Source organism: Lipophrys pholis (assembly GCF_963383615.2).
Source record: "Lipophrys pholis genome assembly, chromosome: 7".
In the NCBI taxonomy this organism is placed as follows: domain Eukaryota; kingdom Metazoa; phylum Chordata; class Actinopteri; order Blenniiformes; family Blenniidae; genus Lipophrys; species Lipophrys pholis.
Window position 1 is genome coordinate 1,003,536 of NC_137638.1, and position 17,156 is coordinate 1,020,691.

Sequence of the window (17,156 nt, forward strand, 5' to 3'; positions counted from 1 at the left end):
GGACGTCAGTCCAGGTATGGGGACGAGTAGTACTGCTGGAGAACCTTTAGGAAGTCAATTTTACATCATATGACTTGTTGCTCGTCTGCTATTATCGCTGCTGCCACTGATCAGATGTCACCATGTGATGCATCGACCAATACTAATGAAGGCATTTACATAATCAATTACGTTAATTTGTTACCCGAGTTTAAAAACTATAATCAGTCAATATATCTGTTATTAGAATTCATTATTTCCTAATATCCAAATAGCCTGAAAGCATCTCTGTGGGTCAGACCCTGGATCGTGTGGAGGTCTTCTTGTTCTCTGCATTCTGTGGTTGTGTATCATGTTCTGTCATATTATTCATTATTATTATTATTATATTTGCAGTTTCGTCCCACTCGTTGGATAATTATATAAGTATATTTATATTTCGGGGGGATTCAGAAAAAAAGGAAATTATTATAGTTCATATAATTTTCTTGCATATTCACGTACATATTTATTCACCAATAAGAACAAAACAGAATAGAAAATATCTAAAAACAATGCGTTTCCACAACTATGTACAAGTGCATTATTTAAACATTCCACATTAAAATACCAGACCGGAGGAGGCGGAGTCTCACGGCGAGTCGTCGTAGACCAGCCGGACGAGCACCTTGTCGCCCAGAGCTTGGTTCTCTCGGTAAACGTACACGGTGCCATCGCCGCTCTCCTCGCTCGGCTCTGTGACTCGGCCGGCCGGCGGCTCCTCCTCCTCGGAGAAGAGGTCGTCGTACGAGGTGACGCAGGGGTCGTGGTCCTGCAGGGCTGCCGGGTACTTCCTCCACGACCTCTCGATGCGCCGCGAGCGCCGGACCGGGGTGAAGAAACGCACCTCCTGACCTCCGACCCTGGCCGACGGTCGCTTCTGACTCGGGGGGCCGCTGCAGGAGGACGACAGGAGAGCGGCGCCACTGAGACGCTTCAACGGCAAAAACCAACGAAAGAGCCTCTCCGTGGCCCCAACTACTGTGTTTTCAGTGTTTCTGCCGTTTCCGTGGAAACGGACCGTCCCCTTGTGACGCAATAGGCCAGATCTTACAAAACGGCTCCTCCATCCGCAATTCACACGCTCACTAAAGAAATAGAATTATTATTTTACCATAGTCTTTAATTTAAAGGAAAAAATGTCACCTCATTTTCACGCTTAAGTAAATTACAAACTGGAGCTACACTCAGTAGATAAACTAGAGCTACGCTCGGTAGATAAACTAGAGCTACGCTCAGTAGATAAACTAGAGCTACACTCAGTAGATAAACTAGAGATGCACTCAGTAGATAAACTAGAGCTACGCTTAGTAGATAAACTAGAGATACGCTCGGTAGAGCGCAGACCTTCGCCAACGAATTGGAATTGCTAGCATGATAGCTGTTAGCTCTATCGATGCTAACTAGCCTGTCAGGTCGTGTGGCGTCACCAGAGGCTGTGTGGTGGAAGGGAGGTACATTCCCTTCCACAGAGAACCAGTAAAGGGCAAAATGGCGGCTAAAGGGGACTACAGCACCCAGAAGGCATTGCAGCCACACTGGAGGCTGTCAGGTGCCCATGATTGGGGTTGAGTGAAGAGGGAGTGTGGGAAGGAAGAAGAGGGAGAGCTGGGCTGGAGCTGAGAGAAGCAAGATCTCTGGACAACCAAGGAAGACGTTTTGGAAAGGACTATTTATGTTGGAGGCAAAGAAAGGACGCTGGAGTTTGAAAGCCTGGATTTGAGTTAAGATCTTTCTGTTTTTCTTTTGGATTAACTGGCCGGTACGGGAAGAAATAAAGCCCGAATTGTTTGTTTGAAAACCAGAACTGTCTCGGTGTCGTTGGTCTCACGTCCCTGTCATCTGCAGCTAGAGACGTCCCCTGGTGACGCTACATATGGTGGAGGATGCGGGCATTTGCAGATGAGTAAGGGAGACGTGCTGGAAGAATTGACTCGACGGTTTGCCGGACTACAAACCCACAACAGCATCATGGAGGACCTCCTGAGGGTATTGGTAAACGCTCAGCAAGCCCAAACTGAAAGCAACCGCGCCCTGCTACAGCAGCAAATCAGGGCCAACCAGCTGAAGGAGGAAGAGATGAAACACTCAGCCGAGGCCAACCCACCGGTGGGGGATTACCTTTCTAAGTTGGGGCCCGGGGATGACATAGAAGCCTATCTGCATGCTTTGGAAAGTACAGCTACAAGGGAGGGGTGGCTCAAAAACAAGTGGGTTGGACTCCTGGCTCCCTTTCTGTCTGGTGAGGCTTTGCAAGCATTCAAGGATGTTGGAGACAGTATAAACAGTGACTACGACAAGCTGAAAGCAGAAGTTTTACGCCGCTATGGCCTTACCACAGCGGGTCATGCACAACGTTATCACAGTTGGAAGTTTTTGAAAGAGGTGTCCTCACGTGTTCAGATACACGAGTTGGCACGAGTGGCAAGAAGATGGTTAGAGCCAGACAAGAGCACTGCGGCAGCAATCGTGGAAAACGTGGTGGTGGATAAATACTTACGATCCCTCCCCTATGAAATGAAAAAGGTCATCAGCCTCCAAAAATTGAAATCAGCTGCCGAATTGTTGGAAGCTGTCGAACAGTACCAAGCCGCCACCGAAATGCTAAGCTCCTCCCGGAGGGCAGTCCCAGGTCCCAGCTATCCCCGGGCCGGCCCCACAAAGCCGCTAGAACCCAGGGTGGTAGGACCTTGGTACAGGAGGCTATTCTAGGGGCCCACTTCCAAGGCCAGGAGGAAATGATACCAGTGATATGTGTGCATGGAGAAACTCGCCAATATCCCTCCACGGTGGTCACCCTGAAGACAACCAAGGGGGTGTTTCGGGCCAAAGTAGGAGTGGTGAAAGCTCTGCCTGTACCGGTGCTGATAGGCCGAGACTGCACAGTATTTTCTTTGCTGTGGAAGGAGAGCCACGGACGGCCGCTGCGAGAATCCAAGAAAAGTAAGTGGAAGCTCGGCAAGCCGCCGCCCCCAACAGCTCAGGGTTCTGAACGGTTGTCACCACCCCCTTTTGTAGCTGTTGCCGGGGTAGACGACGCAAGTGATGAAGCCTCTGCGCCAGAGGCTGCTGGGCTGCCCCTTAACCCCTTTGAGGACTCTGATGGAGCAGAAGGAGTGGACCGCCCTCCCCTTGAAGGTCAGTTTGGGGCGGCACAGTTGCAGGACCCAGTATTAGCCAATGCCTTAAGAAGTGTCCAAGTAATTGAGGGAAGACTAGAGGGATCCAGAACGAGGCCCTCCTACCCCCATTTTGCCATAAAAAACGGCCTGTTATATCAAGTGCAACAGCAGAATGGGGATGACGTGGAGCAGTTGTTAGTGCCCCGACCTTATCGTGCAACAGTCCTACAGTTGGCCCATGCCCATGTGCTGGGAGCCCATCTTGGGGTCGCTAAAACTAAGGAGAGGGTACTACAGCGATTCTTTTGGCCCGGGGTACACAAAGAAATAGAAAATTACTGCCGCAGCTGCCCTGACTGCCAAATGACGGCTCCAAGGCCGCACTACAAAAACCCCTTAATTCCTCTTCCAATCATTGAAACCCCATTTGAAAGAGTTGGAATGGATATTGTGGGGCCCCTCCCAAGAAGTTCGAAGGGCTACCAATACATTCTGGTTATAGTGGATTATGCTACCCGCTACCCGGAGGCTATTCCTTTAAGGCGAGCCACCGCTAAAGCCATAGCCAAGGAGCTGTTCCTTGTGTTTACTCGGGTGGGTCTAGCCAAGGAAATTCTGACGGATCAAGGAAGCCCCTTTATGTCAAGAGTGATGAAAGACCTGTGTACCCTCCTAAAGGTCAAACAAATAAGGACCTCTGTTTACCATCCACAAACAGATGGCGTGGTAGAGAGGTTCAACAAAACTCTCAAATCGCTACTCAAAAAGGCGATTGGCCAAGATGGAAGACACTGGGATCAGTTGCTACCATACTTGATGTTCGCCGTGAGGGAAGTACCCCAAGCATCCACAGGGTTTTCACCTTTTGAGCTCTTGTACTCACACAAACCCAGGGGGCTACTAGACATCGCAAAAGAGGTCTGGGAACAACAGCCCTGCCCTTATAGGACAGTGATCGAGCACGTGGGAGAAATGCAGGAACGGATGAGAGCAGTGATGCCCGTGGTGAGGGAGTTTATGGAGAAGGCTCAAAAAGAACAGAGTGCGTTATATAATCGCCATGCGCACCCGAGGCAGTTCAAACCAGGGGATAGAGTGTTGGTGTTGATACCAACGGTGGAATGCAAATTCCTCGCGACATGGCAAGGGCCGTTTGAGATCATCGACAAGGTGGGGGAGGCGAATTACAAAGTCCGCCAGCCAGGGAAGCGCAAGGGGGAGCAAATATACCATGTGAACCTGTTAAAAAAATGGCATGACCGAGAAGCAATGTTCGCGTCGCAAACCAGAACCGAACCAGCAGAGGGGGTCCGGGAGGAAGTTCCATTGGGCCCTGACCTGTCACCCCACCAGCTTCAGCAAGTCAGGGAGTTGGTAGACAGGAACCAAGATGTCTTCTCGTCCCTGCCCGGTGAAACCCACCTGGTGGAACATGACATCCGAACCGTACCTAGAAAGGTGGTACACCAAAGACCCTACAGAGTGCCAGAGGCCCACAGAAAGATAATAGATGAGGAGGTCGAGAAAATGCTGAAACTGGACATCATTGAAGAATCAAAAAGTGCCTGGTCCAGTCCTATTGTTTTAGTCAGCAAGCCGGATGGGTCCGTCCGGTTTTGCAATGATTTCAGAAAACTCAATGAGGTGTCTGAGTTTGATGCTTACCCCATGCCCAGAGTAGACGAACTCATTGAAGGCCTTGGGAATGCTCGTTTTATAACTACCTTAGACCTCACCAAGGGCTACTGGCAGGTACCAATGTCTGGAAAAGCGAAGGAAAAAACGGCATTTGCAGCCTGTGGACGGTTATGGCAGTACAAAAAACTCCCCTTTGGACTCTGTGGAGCCCCGGCCACATTCCAACGCTTAATGGACCTGGTTCTGAGGCCTCATAGGCAATATGCTGCAGCCTATTTAGACGATGTGGTCATCCAAAGTGAGACGTGGGAAGATCACCTACCGAGGGTACAAATGGTACTTGATGCATTAAGGCAAGCTGGACTGACCGCTAACCCAAAAAAATGCAAATTAGCCTTCAATGAAACCAACTATTTGGGATACACCATTGGAAGAGGTCTGGTCAAACCACAGGACGCCAAGCTCAAGGCCATCCAGGAGTGGCCAAAACCGGTCACGAAGAAACAGGTGAGATCCTTCCTTGGCCTTGCCAACTACTACCGAAGATTTATTCCACACTTTTCGGCCATAGCCTCTCCCCTCACTGACCTGACTTCCAAGAAACAATCCACAATGGTGCGGTGGAACCCAGCTGCCAACGAAGCATTTGTGAAGTTAAAGCAGGCACTCTGTTCCCATCCAGTCCTAACTGCCCCGAACTTTAACAGAGACTTTGTGGTCCAGGCAGATGCCTCTGAGGTGGGTCTCGGAGCCGTGTTGTCCCAAGTCCATACGGGTGAGGAACATCCAGTCATGTACTTGAGTAGGAAGTTGTTGCCCAGAGAGAAGAACTACTCAACAGTGGAGAAGGAAGGTTTGGCGATAAAGTGGGCATTGGACACACTAAAATACTATCTGTTGGGACGAAAGTTCACCCTTGTGACGGACCACTCGCCCCTGCAATGGATGGCTAAAAATAAGGAAACAAATAGCCGGGTTGCTAGATGGTTCTTGACTCTCCAACCTTATCAGTTTTCTCTTCTCCATAGGCCTGGACGAAGCCATGGGAATGCAGACGCCTTATCTCGACGAGATGCCTTCTGCTCATGGGGCCCCCTGCCGAGGGCGTCAGTGCCGAGAGGGAGGATGTGTGGTGTCACCAGAGGCTGTGTGGTGGAAGGGAGGTACATTCCCTTCCATAGAGAACCAGTAAAGGGCAAAATGGCGGCTAAAGGGGACTACAGCACCCAGAAGGCATTGCAGCCACACTGGAGGCTGTCAGGTGCCCATGATTGGGGTTGAGTGAAGAGGGAGTGTGGGAAGGAAGAAGAGGGAGAGCTGGGCTGGAGCTGAGAGAAGCAAGATCTCTGGACAACCAAGGAAGACGTTTTGGAAAGGACTATTTATGTTGGAGGCAAAGAAAGGACGCTGGAGTTTGAAAGCCTGGATTTGAGTTAAGATCTTTCTGTTTTTCTTTTGGATTAACTGGCCGGTACGGGAAGATATAAAGCCCGAATTGTTTGTTTGAAAACCAGAACTGTCTCGGTGTCGTTGGTCTCACGTCCCTGTCATCTGCAGCTAGAGACGTCCCCTGGTGACGCTACAGTCGCTACATCACTGTGAAGCGCTGAGCAGGGAGCGTCTCCATGGCAACAGACGCTGATCTCCTTTGATCTCCTCCATGAGGAGCCTCTCTCATCCACTCTGCACGGGACATCAGTTTTTGGGGATTTATTCTGAAAGGGTTCGGTGTTAACGTCCCAAAATATTATCAATTGGTCCTTGAATGATGATAAATCATCCCTGAAAATGTCATGCAATGCGGGAGAGTAGTTTTTGCGAAAAGCTGGTAAGATATGTAAATACGGACGAATAAATAAATAAATAAATAAATACATAAACATAACCTTCTCAGCCAACTTTGGTTGGTCACTCAACTTTTTTTGGCGAAGGTAATAAATACAAAAAACCCTGAAATACTAAATAAATACCACAAAATAAAAATTCTGGAAATAAGTGAATAAACACTAATAATAGTAATAAATTCTAAATACAACAATCAACATCAATGGACTTAAATAACAACAGTTATTACAATAACTGGATAATCTACGTTTACACTTTGCAAAAACTAGATAAATATAAACTAAATAAAACAAGTGCCGACAAAAAGACTTAGTTGTTCGTATCATTTGAAGAGATTTCAATTTTTCATCACTTTATATGTGAATCAACGTGGGCTTTTCCATTTCATAGTTAATAGTAATAATTAATTTTAGTACTTCTGTTAAAGGTGAATATTGTTTCCTGGTTCTGTGGCGCCTCCTGGAGGCCGGCTCGGGAAACGGACGTGGTTTTCAGAGTGTTGTGAAGGAGCCGCTCACGTACCCCGGCGTGGCCGTGATCTTGTACTTGACGACGGACGAGTCTCCGCTCTGACCCCAGATGAGAGCTCGGACGGGGTTCGGAGTCGCTGTGGGGTCCGGTCCGGCCCGCCCTGCATCGCTCTCGTTCTCCTCAGAAGCTGCTGGAAGAAACCAGAGACAGACGAGTCGGGTTAAAGACGAGGACTCCAGCAGGACAGATAATGTCTGAGGTCTCTTCAAACAAACGCTGTTGCTAAAGTACCGAGTGGATTTATTCTAACGAATCAAATCCAGTTCAACGAGCTCTGGCTGGTGCTGACTCCGTAGATCAGGCAATTACATTTCTCAGAGGGCCACTTGACATACGAGCACTACTCCACCCGAGACAGAAGTTGACTTGAATTTTGCTCAATAAGAATTATGTCTTGATGAAAAACAATTCTTATGCATGACTGTTGCTCTGCGTCACTTTTTCTTTCACAATCTTAGTCAGGAAATCCAGATTTTTCTCAATTTCAAGTTCAGTAAATAAAAATAAGAATAGTTTTTTTTTCATTAGCCGTCTTTTCCAGCCGGTGTGAAACGATAATATAGTGACGGAACAATTCCTAGACACAACCAATAATGTAATAATGACCGATAATGTGAAAAATGTCATTAATCCAATACAACGCATCTGATAGTCATTCTAATTTAAAAAGACCCGAGTTCTTCCTGTGGGGCCGGGCCAAGCAGAACCAGAGGACGTCATGATGTTCAGCTGCTGGAGACAACGTGATCGTCTCTGCTGGGGTGAAGGCAAAAGTTTCCTCCTGGAGAGGATCAGGGAATTACGCTCATTATTCCAGCCGTGGTGCGCAGGACCAGCAGGACCAGCACCAGCAGCAGCAGCAGGACCAGCACCAGCAGCAGCAGCAGGACCAGCACCAGCAGCAGCAGGACCAGCAGCAGCAGGAGGACGGCAGCAGCCTGAGCATTTCCAGAAAGTCTCATTTTCTCCCGTTTCCATGGCGACGGTTTCCAAAAGTTCCACCTCGAAAGTGGTTTCTAAAGAGTTGTGTTTTCAGCGCCTCCGGGCGCCGCTGTCGCGTGAACAAACCCCTAAAAACGCAACGAGAGCTTCGGGTTTGCACTTGAACTTGTTGCCGTGGAAATCGGGCCCCGGGATGAACTTGGGTACGAGATGTTCAGAGGACAACACGATGTGTGAGCAAAGCGTCTTCCGAAGGTTTCACTTTGTTTATTTGTAAATAGCGGCTCTCGGGCCGGAGGACGAAGAGGAGACGCCACGGCTGTGAGGGAACAGTGAGGGAACAGTGAGCGACGGCGGCTACCTTGGATTTCATCCTTCCTCTTCAGGATTTCAAACACGACCGTGCGCAGCTCATCCACAGGCTGCAGTCGAAGGGAAAAGAGAAAATCAGTGAACGTGCAGAACGAGTCTTTTATTCAACTTTACAACTGATTTAGTATATACAGTATATAATAAACTATTACCAGGGAAACCAGTACAAACAGTCGTACTTCATCTTATAATGTCGAATACTCGCCACCCACTGAGGTTCCTCCGTCTCAGATAAAGACCATGTTCAGAGAACCATGTTGAGGTTTTCGGTCTCGGCTCTATATCTTTACTCTGAGTACAGATTACTAGTTACCTCCACCACGACGCGGACGGCCTCTTCAAACAAGGGCAGGACATCCAGGTCGCCTTCCCGCTCCATCAGCCGGGCGCGGCAGATCCAGTACCGGGTGAACTTCTGCGACACCGGCGGCAGTCGTGACAGAACTCCGCCCACCTGGTCTGGAGGACAGCCCTGAGGGGGATAGGGGACAGGGGTCACAGGTCAGCGTCCTGACGGAGGAGGGCGGCTCACGAGGCCCGGAGGACCCGTACCTCCTCCAGCAGCTGGATGCAGTCTGCCAGTGAGCGGTCCACAGCGCAGATCAGCGAGTGGGCGTCGTCCTCCTTCTTCATGGACTCCCAGAAAGGCCGGGACAACGAGGCGGGTCGCCGGGCCGTGGACGGCGCGGGCATCGACGGGCGCTTGTAGGAAATCCCTTTGGCCTGCCGCCATTCCTGCAGCTTCCTCCTGCAGAGGCAACCAGAACCTTCAGAACTGAGCTAAAACCAAAAGGTCCCAGACGAGACGGAGAAACATCAAGTCTGTCTCAGAGAAGCGTGGCGGTACTGAACCGTCAGGACAGTGGACGAGCTGCAGCACAGAGACAAACTCTAGAAGGTCCAACAGATTTAATGGAGCAGCAGACATCAGCTGGAGCCTCTCAGGAGGGAAATTAGATGTTTGCGTTGCACTTCCTGTATTTTAGGGACTTTTCTGGACACAGTATGAAAGAACGTTTGCAGAACAAACGTTCTTTTCACCATAAATAATTCTGATTGTTCTGAAAACAGGAGAAAAGGACTAATTATGTGTTTCTATATCGAACACTTGATATTTTCTACCTCGAAATAAACTTTCAGTTCATAACCACTACACAGCTTCAAGATGGTCATGTGACCTTTGCTAAGGAAATCAGTACTTCAGTAATATTTGGCCTCGTGGTTGCAGGAGCCACATGTGACCTGCAGACCAGCAGGTACCGGTACCGGTACCGGTGTCGGATCACTTGAGCATTAGTCAACAGGCAGATAATAAACGATTCTTGCTTACATTCGCTCCTCCTGGGCGGCGGTCACCTTCTTCCCCTCGGTCTCGGGGACGGGCCGGACCGTGACCTTCTTGGTGGTGTTTGTGGCGTGACCCGTGAGTCTGATGGTTCTGAGCGGCTGTGGCGCCGTCTGTGGTGCTGCTAGTTTGACCTTTGCCGACCAATTCGGCTCCTTGCGGTTAGTGTTTGGTTTCCTCTGCAGCTTGGCAGCGGCGGCAGGCAGCGAGGCTCTGGAGCAGCTCCGGGCTGCCGGGTCGGAGGTCGTCTGACCGCCAGCGGGCGGCGAGGCTCTGGAGCACCTCCGGGCCGCCGGGTCGGAGGTCGTCTGACCGCCAGCGGGCCGCGAGGCCCTGGAGCAGCTCCGGGCCGCCGGGTCGGAGGTCGTCTGACCGCCAGCGGGCCGCGGGGCCTTGGAGCAGCTCCGGGCCGCTGGGTCGGAGGTCGTCTGACCGCCAGCGGGCCACGGGGCCTTGGAGCAGGTCCGGGCCGCCGGGTCGGAGGTCGTCTGACCGCCAGCGGGCGGCGAGGCTCTGGAGCACCTCCGGGCCGCCGTGTCGGAGGTCGTCTGGGCAGCAGCTCTCCCCCCTTCAGCTGCAGAACTCAGCTTCGTGGTGCCGCCTGCAGGCTGGAGGGCGGGTCGAGCAGACGTCGGTTTGAATCCCTTCGTTGGTCGGTTGTTGCTCGACAGCTGAGGACATTTTCCCGGCTGCGGTTTACAGTTTGGCTGCGTTTCCCTCTGACCTTTAACCTCGGCTCTTCTTGCAGCAGCAGAATGTGACAGGAACCCGGGTAACGTGCGTCTGGGTGGCGCCTTCCTGGCTGGAACCGTGGCGCCTGCTGTGGCAGACGGGTGCGCTCCGTTTGGTTTGGTGACCCGGGGCTGGGGCACGGCGGGAGTGAGTCCAGTCCTGGTTCTGACTAAAGGCCCCAGACTGACTCTGGAGCCGGTCAGACCCGACGGGGCGACTTTGGAGCCGAGGTGGATTCTGGTGCTGGGTTTCACGGCGAGCGTTCGCGGCGCGTTGGGAGGAGGTCTGATGGAAGGTTGAGCTCCTGCGTCCGGCTGAGTTTTGGCGCCGGCGGCTGGACGCAGGCCGGACTTGGAGGCCGCCGTGGTGTCGGTTCTGGTGAGGTTCCGATGACCTCTGAGCCGTACCAGGCTGCTGGTTGAAACTGGATGAGAAGTCTTCTTCTGTGAAGGCGCTACGCCACCTTGAATATTAACTTTGTTAGAGACACTCAGAACCTTTGTGACGGGGTTGGTTCTGGACGGTGCCACCGCAGCTCCACCTTTTAATCCAAGGCTGCCGACTCTGTTCTGTGGAGCTTTATTCTCTTTAACATCAACAACCTGGGAAGCAGAAATTAAAAAAACTGAGTTAACTGAAATCAGTGGCATGAAGCTGAACTGCTCCCGTCATGGAAACAAGTCAGACTCAGTTTAGTTCAGATGTTTGGTTCCGAGTGAGTCTCACCACTAATATTTAATTATTATGCTGGTTTAAAAAAGTCTGGTATAATTATGGGCTTTGTAATAAATAAATAGCTCTGATCTGTATGCTGGGAACTGAATCCACTTTCAAAGGTGCAGTGAGACACGGTGCAAAATTCCTTGATACAAAGAGTCTCTTTTTTTTTTTTAAAACGAATTAATTAAGATTAACAAAAGACATTTAAATACGGATGACCTGTGAGCCTGATCTAAGATCCGTGTTTGTTACGTCATTCACGTTGTGCTCCTGTTCACAGGTTGTTTTCATGTATGGAGTGTTCTGCTTGTTCCCTCGCTCAGACCATGCGATGCAGAAACTGTTGCCGTACCCGAGGAGCTGAAGTGACGGGCTGCTTGCTGGGGCAGTTCTGACAGAGGTACAGCCTGAGGGGGCAAAGCTTCTGTTAACCTTCAGCGTTGGATCAAACACACGGCGACTCTGCGACGTCTGGTACCTCACCTGGGGTTGGGCACCTTGAGCCTCCCTTTAGCAGCCAGGTACTCCGCCAGCTTCAGCTTACGCAGCTCTGCGATGGACAACAGAGCAGAGATGCAGTCAGGAACATGGTGTTTTACTAATGTCGCTACGTTACAAATCCAGTAGAGGGCGCTATCACTCCTCTCATGTCAGGCTCCAGTCACTCTCACTACAGAGTGACGATGGTTGAACCCAGAGGTTTGCCTCAATGGGAGGAGTGATACACCTGCAGGAAAAACATCGATGAGACCATCACTCTCAGTAATAAATGGGTAATACTCAGTTATAAGTGCTTATATTCAGCATTCTAAACAAAACTAAGATCCATATGAAACACTGAGCATCTCACGCCCTAAAATCTAATTTTATTGAGACTTAAACTCACAGAAGCAGAAAAACGAGTCTTCATGTCCTCACCAAACAGTTAAGATATGCCACAAACATCCTTATTATTAGCATGAAACAAAAAGCATAAAGTTATAACACATTAAAACCTCCAGATCACCGTTTCATTTCACTGTGAAACAACATAACAGACCGCTAACTAGTATTAGCATTAGCATTAGCATGCTACACGGAGGAATTCACAGCTTTAATAAAACGTAAACAACTCGCTAACCTTTCCTGGACAGCGCCGACATTGCCTCTTCTTCTTCTGCCATCTCTACTTTCTCTCTTTCCCTCGACTCGGTGCTGTTTTGTGGATAAAAGTCTCCAGTTCGCAGTAAAAAGTCCGTTAAACTGACTCCATGACGGCAACTGGCTTTGTTTGAATGCGCCGCGGGGACACGCCCCCTCCTGTCTCATTGGACCGTTTAAAAAGCTCAGGAAGTGATTCTATTGGCTGAAGAGCCGCGCTCATCTGAGCGCTGATTGGAGGAGAGAATGTCAACAATGCAACGTAGAAGTAGTAGCAGTAGTAGTAGTAGTAATAATACTAATACTAATACTAATACTAATACTAATATCAATATCAATATCAATACCAATACTATAACTAATACCAATATCAATACCAATACTAATACTATAACTAATACTAATATTAATACTAATATCAATACCAATACTAATACTAATACTAATACTATAACTAATACTAATATTAATACTAATACTAATATTAATACTAATACTAATATCAATACCAATACTAATACTGTAACTAATACTAATATTGATACTAATACTAATATCAATACCAATACTATAACTAATACTAATATCAATACTAATACTAATACTAATATTGATACTAATACTAATATCAATACCAATACTATAACTAATACTAATATTAATACTAATACTAATATCAATACTAATACTAATACTAATACTAATACTAATACTAATACTACATATTTTTATAAAATGTTTGTCATGCTTTGATTGAATGTTTAACAGTTTTAAAATGAACATCCCCTGTTTGGGTTCATTTCTCTATTAAGCCTTTAAAGGGCAAAGAAAACCACGATTCCCATTATTTCTGAGGATTTATTCAAAACGAACAGCACAATCATTGTACATCTCAGGAATCAGCAAATAAATAAACATGTTGCATAAATAGATAAATACATAGATAAGAGCTTGAGCGAACACAGGTTAGAGAGGAGACGGCACGACGCTGCCATCGAGGGATAAACATTGACACTGTCAATACATGAAGCTTCCACTTTGTGTACTTGGTACATACAGTTAATAAACACTCTGTAATACTTCAGAAGTCTGGTTGGCAGACTGCGGCAGGCCTTCAGATCTGACGCTGGATGTTGAAGGTCTGGTGGCACTGCGACGCCTCCTGGCTCATGGTGACCGGCAGGTTGTCCTGCGGCGCCGTGCTGATGAACCAGCCGGGGAAGCGGGCCGAGGCCAGCGTGCTGACGTTCACGCCGGAGTCCTGCTTGTAGAAGAGGAAGCGCAGCAGGTCGCTGTCTGCCCCGATCCTCTGCAGGGTGGCTTTGTCCTCCACCGCCTGAGGAGAAACAGAGTCCAGGTCAGAGGGTCTCTCCTCGTCCGGACGTGACATGGAGAGTCAGCCCCGTCGGGGTTTTACCTCCAGGTGCAGGGCGGGCTCCTCGCCGGCGTCCTTGTGGCACGACAGGTAGAGGTTGGTGTCCTTGATGCCCAGAGCGACGGGTCTGGCGTGCGTGCTGGGGACTGGGTGCACGTAGGTGGACATGTTGAGGTGGACTGGGGAGAGAAGGGAGGCTGGGTTCAATGTGTGAAGGGACACGGTGTTCTGGCGATCAGCACCAGGTTCAGATGAAAGCAGAACTCCTCTGGACCTTCCTGTGCGGCGGTCCGCCGAACCTTAACCCCGAGAGGTTCCTCACGTGGAAACCGACACAAAGATCATTCTGCTGATGTCTTATAAAGATCCGTGGTTCGTTCTATTGAAGATGAAACTGGTCAAAGCGACGCAGAGCCGCGGTGATGGACTCAACAACCATCTCGTTCTAAGATATTCAACTTTCACCTCCAGGACTAATGGTTCTATTTCCTGAAGCAAGGTGTGGTTCCTCCTGGTTCCACGTTGAGCTCAAGTGTCAGAATCTAGGAACTATAAAGTTCCAGAAAAAGTTCAAATTCGATCATTAAAGTAGCAGTGAAAGTTTAGAAGTATCAAAGTGTCAGTTAAAGTTATAAAGTATTAATACATTTGCAGAAATATTGAAAAAAAATATCAATAAAGTTCAAGTAAAAGTGATAATAGATCAATAATGTAGCATCGAAAATTAAAAAGTATCAATAGAGTTCCAGTAAAAGTTATAAAGTGTAAATAAAGTTGCAGAAATATTAAAAAAGTATCAATAAAGCTCTCGTAGAAGTATAAATCTATCAATACAGCAGTAAAAACTAAAAAGTATCAATAAAGCTCTCGTAGAAGTATAAATCTATCAATACAGCAGTAAAAACTAAAAAGTATCGATAAAGTTCCAGTAAAAATGTAAAAATATCTATAGAGTTTCAGTAAAAGTCAAAAAGTATCAATAAAATTGTAGTAACCCTCCTAGACGTGCTTCATATCAGCAACCTGCCGACAAACTGCCGAATCCAAAGTTCTGCTGAGTTCTGGTTCCAGGGAGAGGAGGACTACTGGGACCTTCACCCCCCTGGAACCTCACCTCATTCAGGAACCCAGAATCCATGATTCCCTCTCCTTTCAGCCTCACGTTGATTCAATTAATAAAGACACTTTTTACTCACGGTTCCGACGGTCCGTACGGAACCGGAACCATGTGTTCTGCTCCGTACTCATGGAATGTTTGCCAGAACCACCTTAAACTCCCAGAGCTGCTCTCACTGGAGAGTTTAGAACCTTTTCCTGCTCCTGGAAACTAAAACTTCTCCTTGTTCTTCTTTCTGTTTGAACTATTTGGTGGTTTTATCTTTCATATGTTCTGACTCTGTGACTGTTCCTTTTATTGTTTTTCATGGACTTGTCTTCTCTGCTATTTGTTTTAAGAACCTTTAAGTATCATTTCATAGTAAACTTCTTTGACGTACTGCTGCCAGGACACTTGTAAAAGAGATTATTAATCTCAGAGTGGCTCTCCTGACTAGATAAAGGCGACTGACATGAACATTCAATAAAGCAGCTGGAGCAGCAGACCAGCTGCTTCACTGGGACCCGTCCTCATCAGATCACTGGGCTCCTGCAAACACCGACCGTGTTCCAGGTGTTTCTGGTGTTTCTGGTGTTTCTAGTATTTCTGGTGTTCCAGGTGTTCCAGGTGTTCCAGGTGTTTCTGGTGTTTCTAGTGTTTCAGGTGTTCCAGGTGTTTCTGGTGTTTCTAGTGTTTCAGGTGTTCCAGGTGTTCCTGGTGTTTCTGGTGTTCCAGGTGTTCCAGGTGTTTCTGGTGTTTCTAGTGTTTCAGGTGTTCCAGGTGTTCCAGGTGTTCCAGGTGTTCCAGGTGTGCCGTGCGGCTGCTCACCTCTGCGGTTGGTGCTGCCGCCCTGCAGCATGACGGCGTGCAGCTCCATGCTGCTCCGGACCAGAACCAGGCTCCTCTTCTGGGTGTCGGTGACGGTGCACTGGTGCTGCTCCGTCCGGCTGAAGTGAGGCGGCGGGGCGGCGCTCCTCTCCAGCACCACTTGTTCTGAGCCAGGAAACAGAAGGACGGTCAGTGACGGGTCCCGGTCAGTGTGAGGTCCGGGTCAGTCCCGGTCAGTGTGGGGTCCCGGTCAGTCCCGGTCAGTGTGAGGTCCCAGTCAGTGTGAGGTCCCGGTCAGTCCCGGTCAGTGTGAGGGCCCGGTCAGTGTGAGGTCCTGGTCAGTGTGAGGTCCTGGTCAGTGTGGGGTCCTGGTCAGTGTGGGGTCCCGGTCAGTGTGAGGTCCCGTTCAGTCCCGGTCAGTGTGAGATCCTGGTCAGTCCCGGTCAGTGTGGGGTCCCGGTCAGTGTGAGGTCCCGGTCGGTGTGAGGTCCTGGTCAGTCCCGGTCAGTGTGAGGTCCTGGTCAGTCCCAGTTAGTGTGAGATCCCGGTCAGTCCCGGTCAGTCCCGGTCAGTCCCGGTCAGTGTGAGGTCCTGGTCAGTCCCGGTCAGTGTGGCGTCCCGGTCAGTGTGAGGTCCTGGTCAGTCCCGGTCAGTGTGAGGTCCTGGTCAGTCCCGGTTAGTGTGAGATCCCGGTCAGTCCCGGTCAGTCCCGGTCAGTCCCGGTCAGTGTGAGGTCCTGGTCAGTCCCGGTCAGTGTGGCATCCCGGTCAGCTTACCTTCCACGATGCTGTCCAGCATGATGCTCAGCAGGTTCTCGTCCCTGAAGTCGGTGCTGAGGACGGACTGGTGCTGGTGAACCCGCAGCCTCTCCAGGGCCACGATGAGGTTGACCACACGCTTCATGGTGAGGGGATGGTGGGAAACCTGCAGGTCCAGGCCCTCGGGCAGCTTCAGGCTCCACAAGTCTCTCATGTTCATCTGGGCCTCCATCGTGTTCTGGCTGCGGCGAGTCGGAATGCAAATCAAGATACGGTCGCACTTCTTCTTCTTCTTCTTCTTCTTCTTCCAATAAGAACAAGAACAAACAGATTAGAACAGTTTTTACTCCACAAACTAATATGTAATATCGCTCCCAGACGGGCTGGTACTTCTTACAATGACAACAAAGATTCTATTCTATTCAGTCAATATAGTCAAATACTTCATTTCATTATTACTACTGCTTCGAAATGTGTTCATCTATCTGTGTGTGTGTGTGTGTGTGTGTGTGTGTGTGTGTGTGTGTGTGTGTGTGTGTGTGTGTGTGTGTGTGTGTGTGTGTGTGTGTGTGTGTGTGTGTGTGTGTGTGTGTGTGTGTGTGTGTGTGTGTGTGTGTGTGTGTGGTGTAGAGGTTTGTTTACCTGTGGGATGCTGGAGATCACGAGTCGTGTGGAGAGTGTCTCAGGTGTGTGT

The 17,156-nt window shown here is 49.1% G+C and overlaps 2 protein-coding genes across 6 annotated transcripts; both read right to left on the reverse strand.

Moving 5' to 3' along the window:
• Positions 1-451: 451 nt before the first annotated feature.
• On the reverse strand, positions 452-12,550 carry ckap2l (cytoskeleton associated protein 2-like). 2 transcript variants are annotated; one of them, XM_080467963.1, is made up of 9 exons: positions 12,386-12,550; positions 11,749-11,815; positions 11,618-11,672; positions 9,799-11,147; positions 9,021-9,216; positions 8,782-8,940; positions 8,458-8,518; positions 7,146-7,284; positions 452-914 (listed from the first exon to the last, which is right to left on the reverse strand). In XM_080467963.1, exons 1-9 carry the CDS (start codon positions 12,426-12,428, stop codon positions 611-613), a joined length of 2,373 nt encoding a protein of 790 aa, XP_080324089.1. In that variant the 5' UTR covers positions 12,429-12,550; the 3' UTR covers positions 452-610. The 2 variants fall into 2 exon arrangements, with proteins under 2 accessions (XP_080324089.1, XP_080324090.1); XM_080467964.1 differs by having other exon boundaries at positions 470-914; positions 7,146-7,281; positions 12,386-12,515.
• A 695-nt stretch (positions 12,551-13,245) lies between these two features.
• On the reverse strand, positions 13,246-17,156 carry il1b (interleukin 1, beta). Of its 4 annotated transcripts, none has more exons than XM_080468422.1 (5): positions 17,105-17,156; positions 16,481-16,704; positions 15,705-15,869; positions 13,823-13,959; positions 13,246-13,741 (listed from the first exon to the last, which is right to left on the reverse strand). In XM_080468422.1, the coding sequence occupies exons 2-5, from the start codon at positions 16,692-16,694 to the stop codon at positions 13,520-13,522; spliced, it is 738 nt and encodes a 245-aa protein (XP_080324548.1). In that variant the 5' UTR covers positions 16,695-16,704; positions 17,105-17,156; the 3' UTR covers positions 13,246-13,519. The 4 variants fall into 4 exon arrangements, with proteins under 4 accessions (XP_080324548.1, XP_080324545.1, XP_080324547.1 ...); XM_080468419.1 differs by having other exon boundaries at positions 16,481-16,766; positions 17,105-17,152; XM_080468421.1 differs by having other exon boundaries at positions 16,481-16,760; positions 17,105-17,150.

What these genes read in the sequence shown, in the direction of transcription:
- ckap2l (XM_080467963.1), bottom strand. Translation starts at nt 12,428, where the DNA reads ATGGCAGAAGAAGAAGAGGCAATGTCGGCGCTGTCCAGGAAAG. An exon ending in GTCGGCGCTGTCCAGGAAAG is followed by an intron (nt 11,816 to 12,385) that starts GTTAGCGAGTTG and finishes TGTCCATCGCAG; the next exon opens with AGCTGCGTAAGCTGAAGCTG. An exon ending in CCGTCACTTCAGCTCCTCGG is followed by an intron (nt 11,148 to 11,617) that starts GTACGGCAACAG and finishes TCTGCTTCCCAG; the next exon opens with GTTGTTGATGTTAAAGAGAA.
- il1b (XM_080468422.1), bottom strand. Translation starts at nt 16,694, where the DNA reads ATGGAGGCCCAGATGAACATGAGAGACTTGTGGAGCCTGAAGCTGCCC. An exon ending in GCTGGACAGCATCGTGGAAG is followed by an intron (nt 15,870 to 16,480) that starts GTAAGCTGACCG and finishes TTCCTGGCTCAG; the next exon opens with AACAAGTGGTGCTGGAGAGG. An exon ending in CGGCAGCACCAACCGCAGAG is followed by an intron (nt 13,960 to 15,704) that starts GTGAGCAGCCGC and finishes TTCTCTCCCCAG; the next exon opens with TCCACCTCAACATGTCCACC.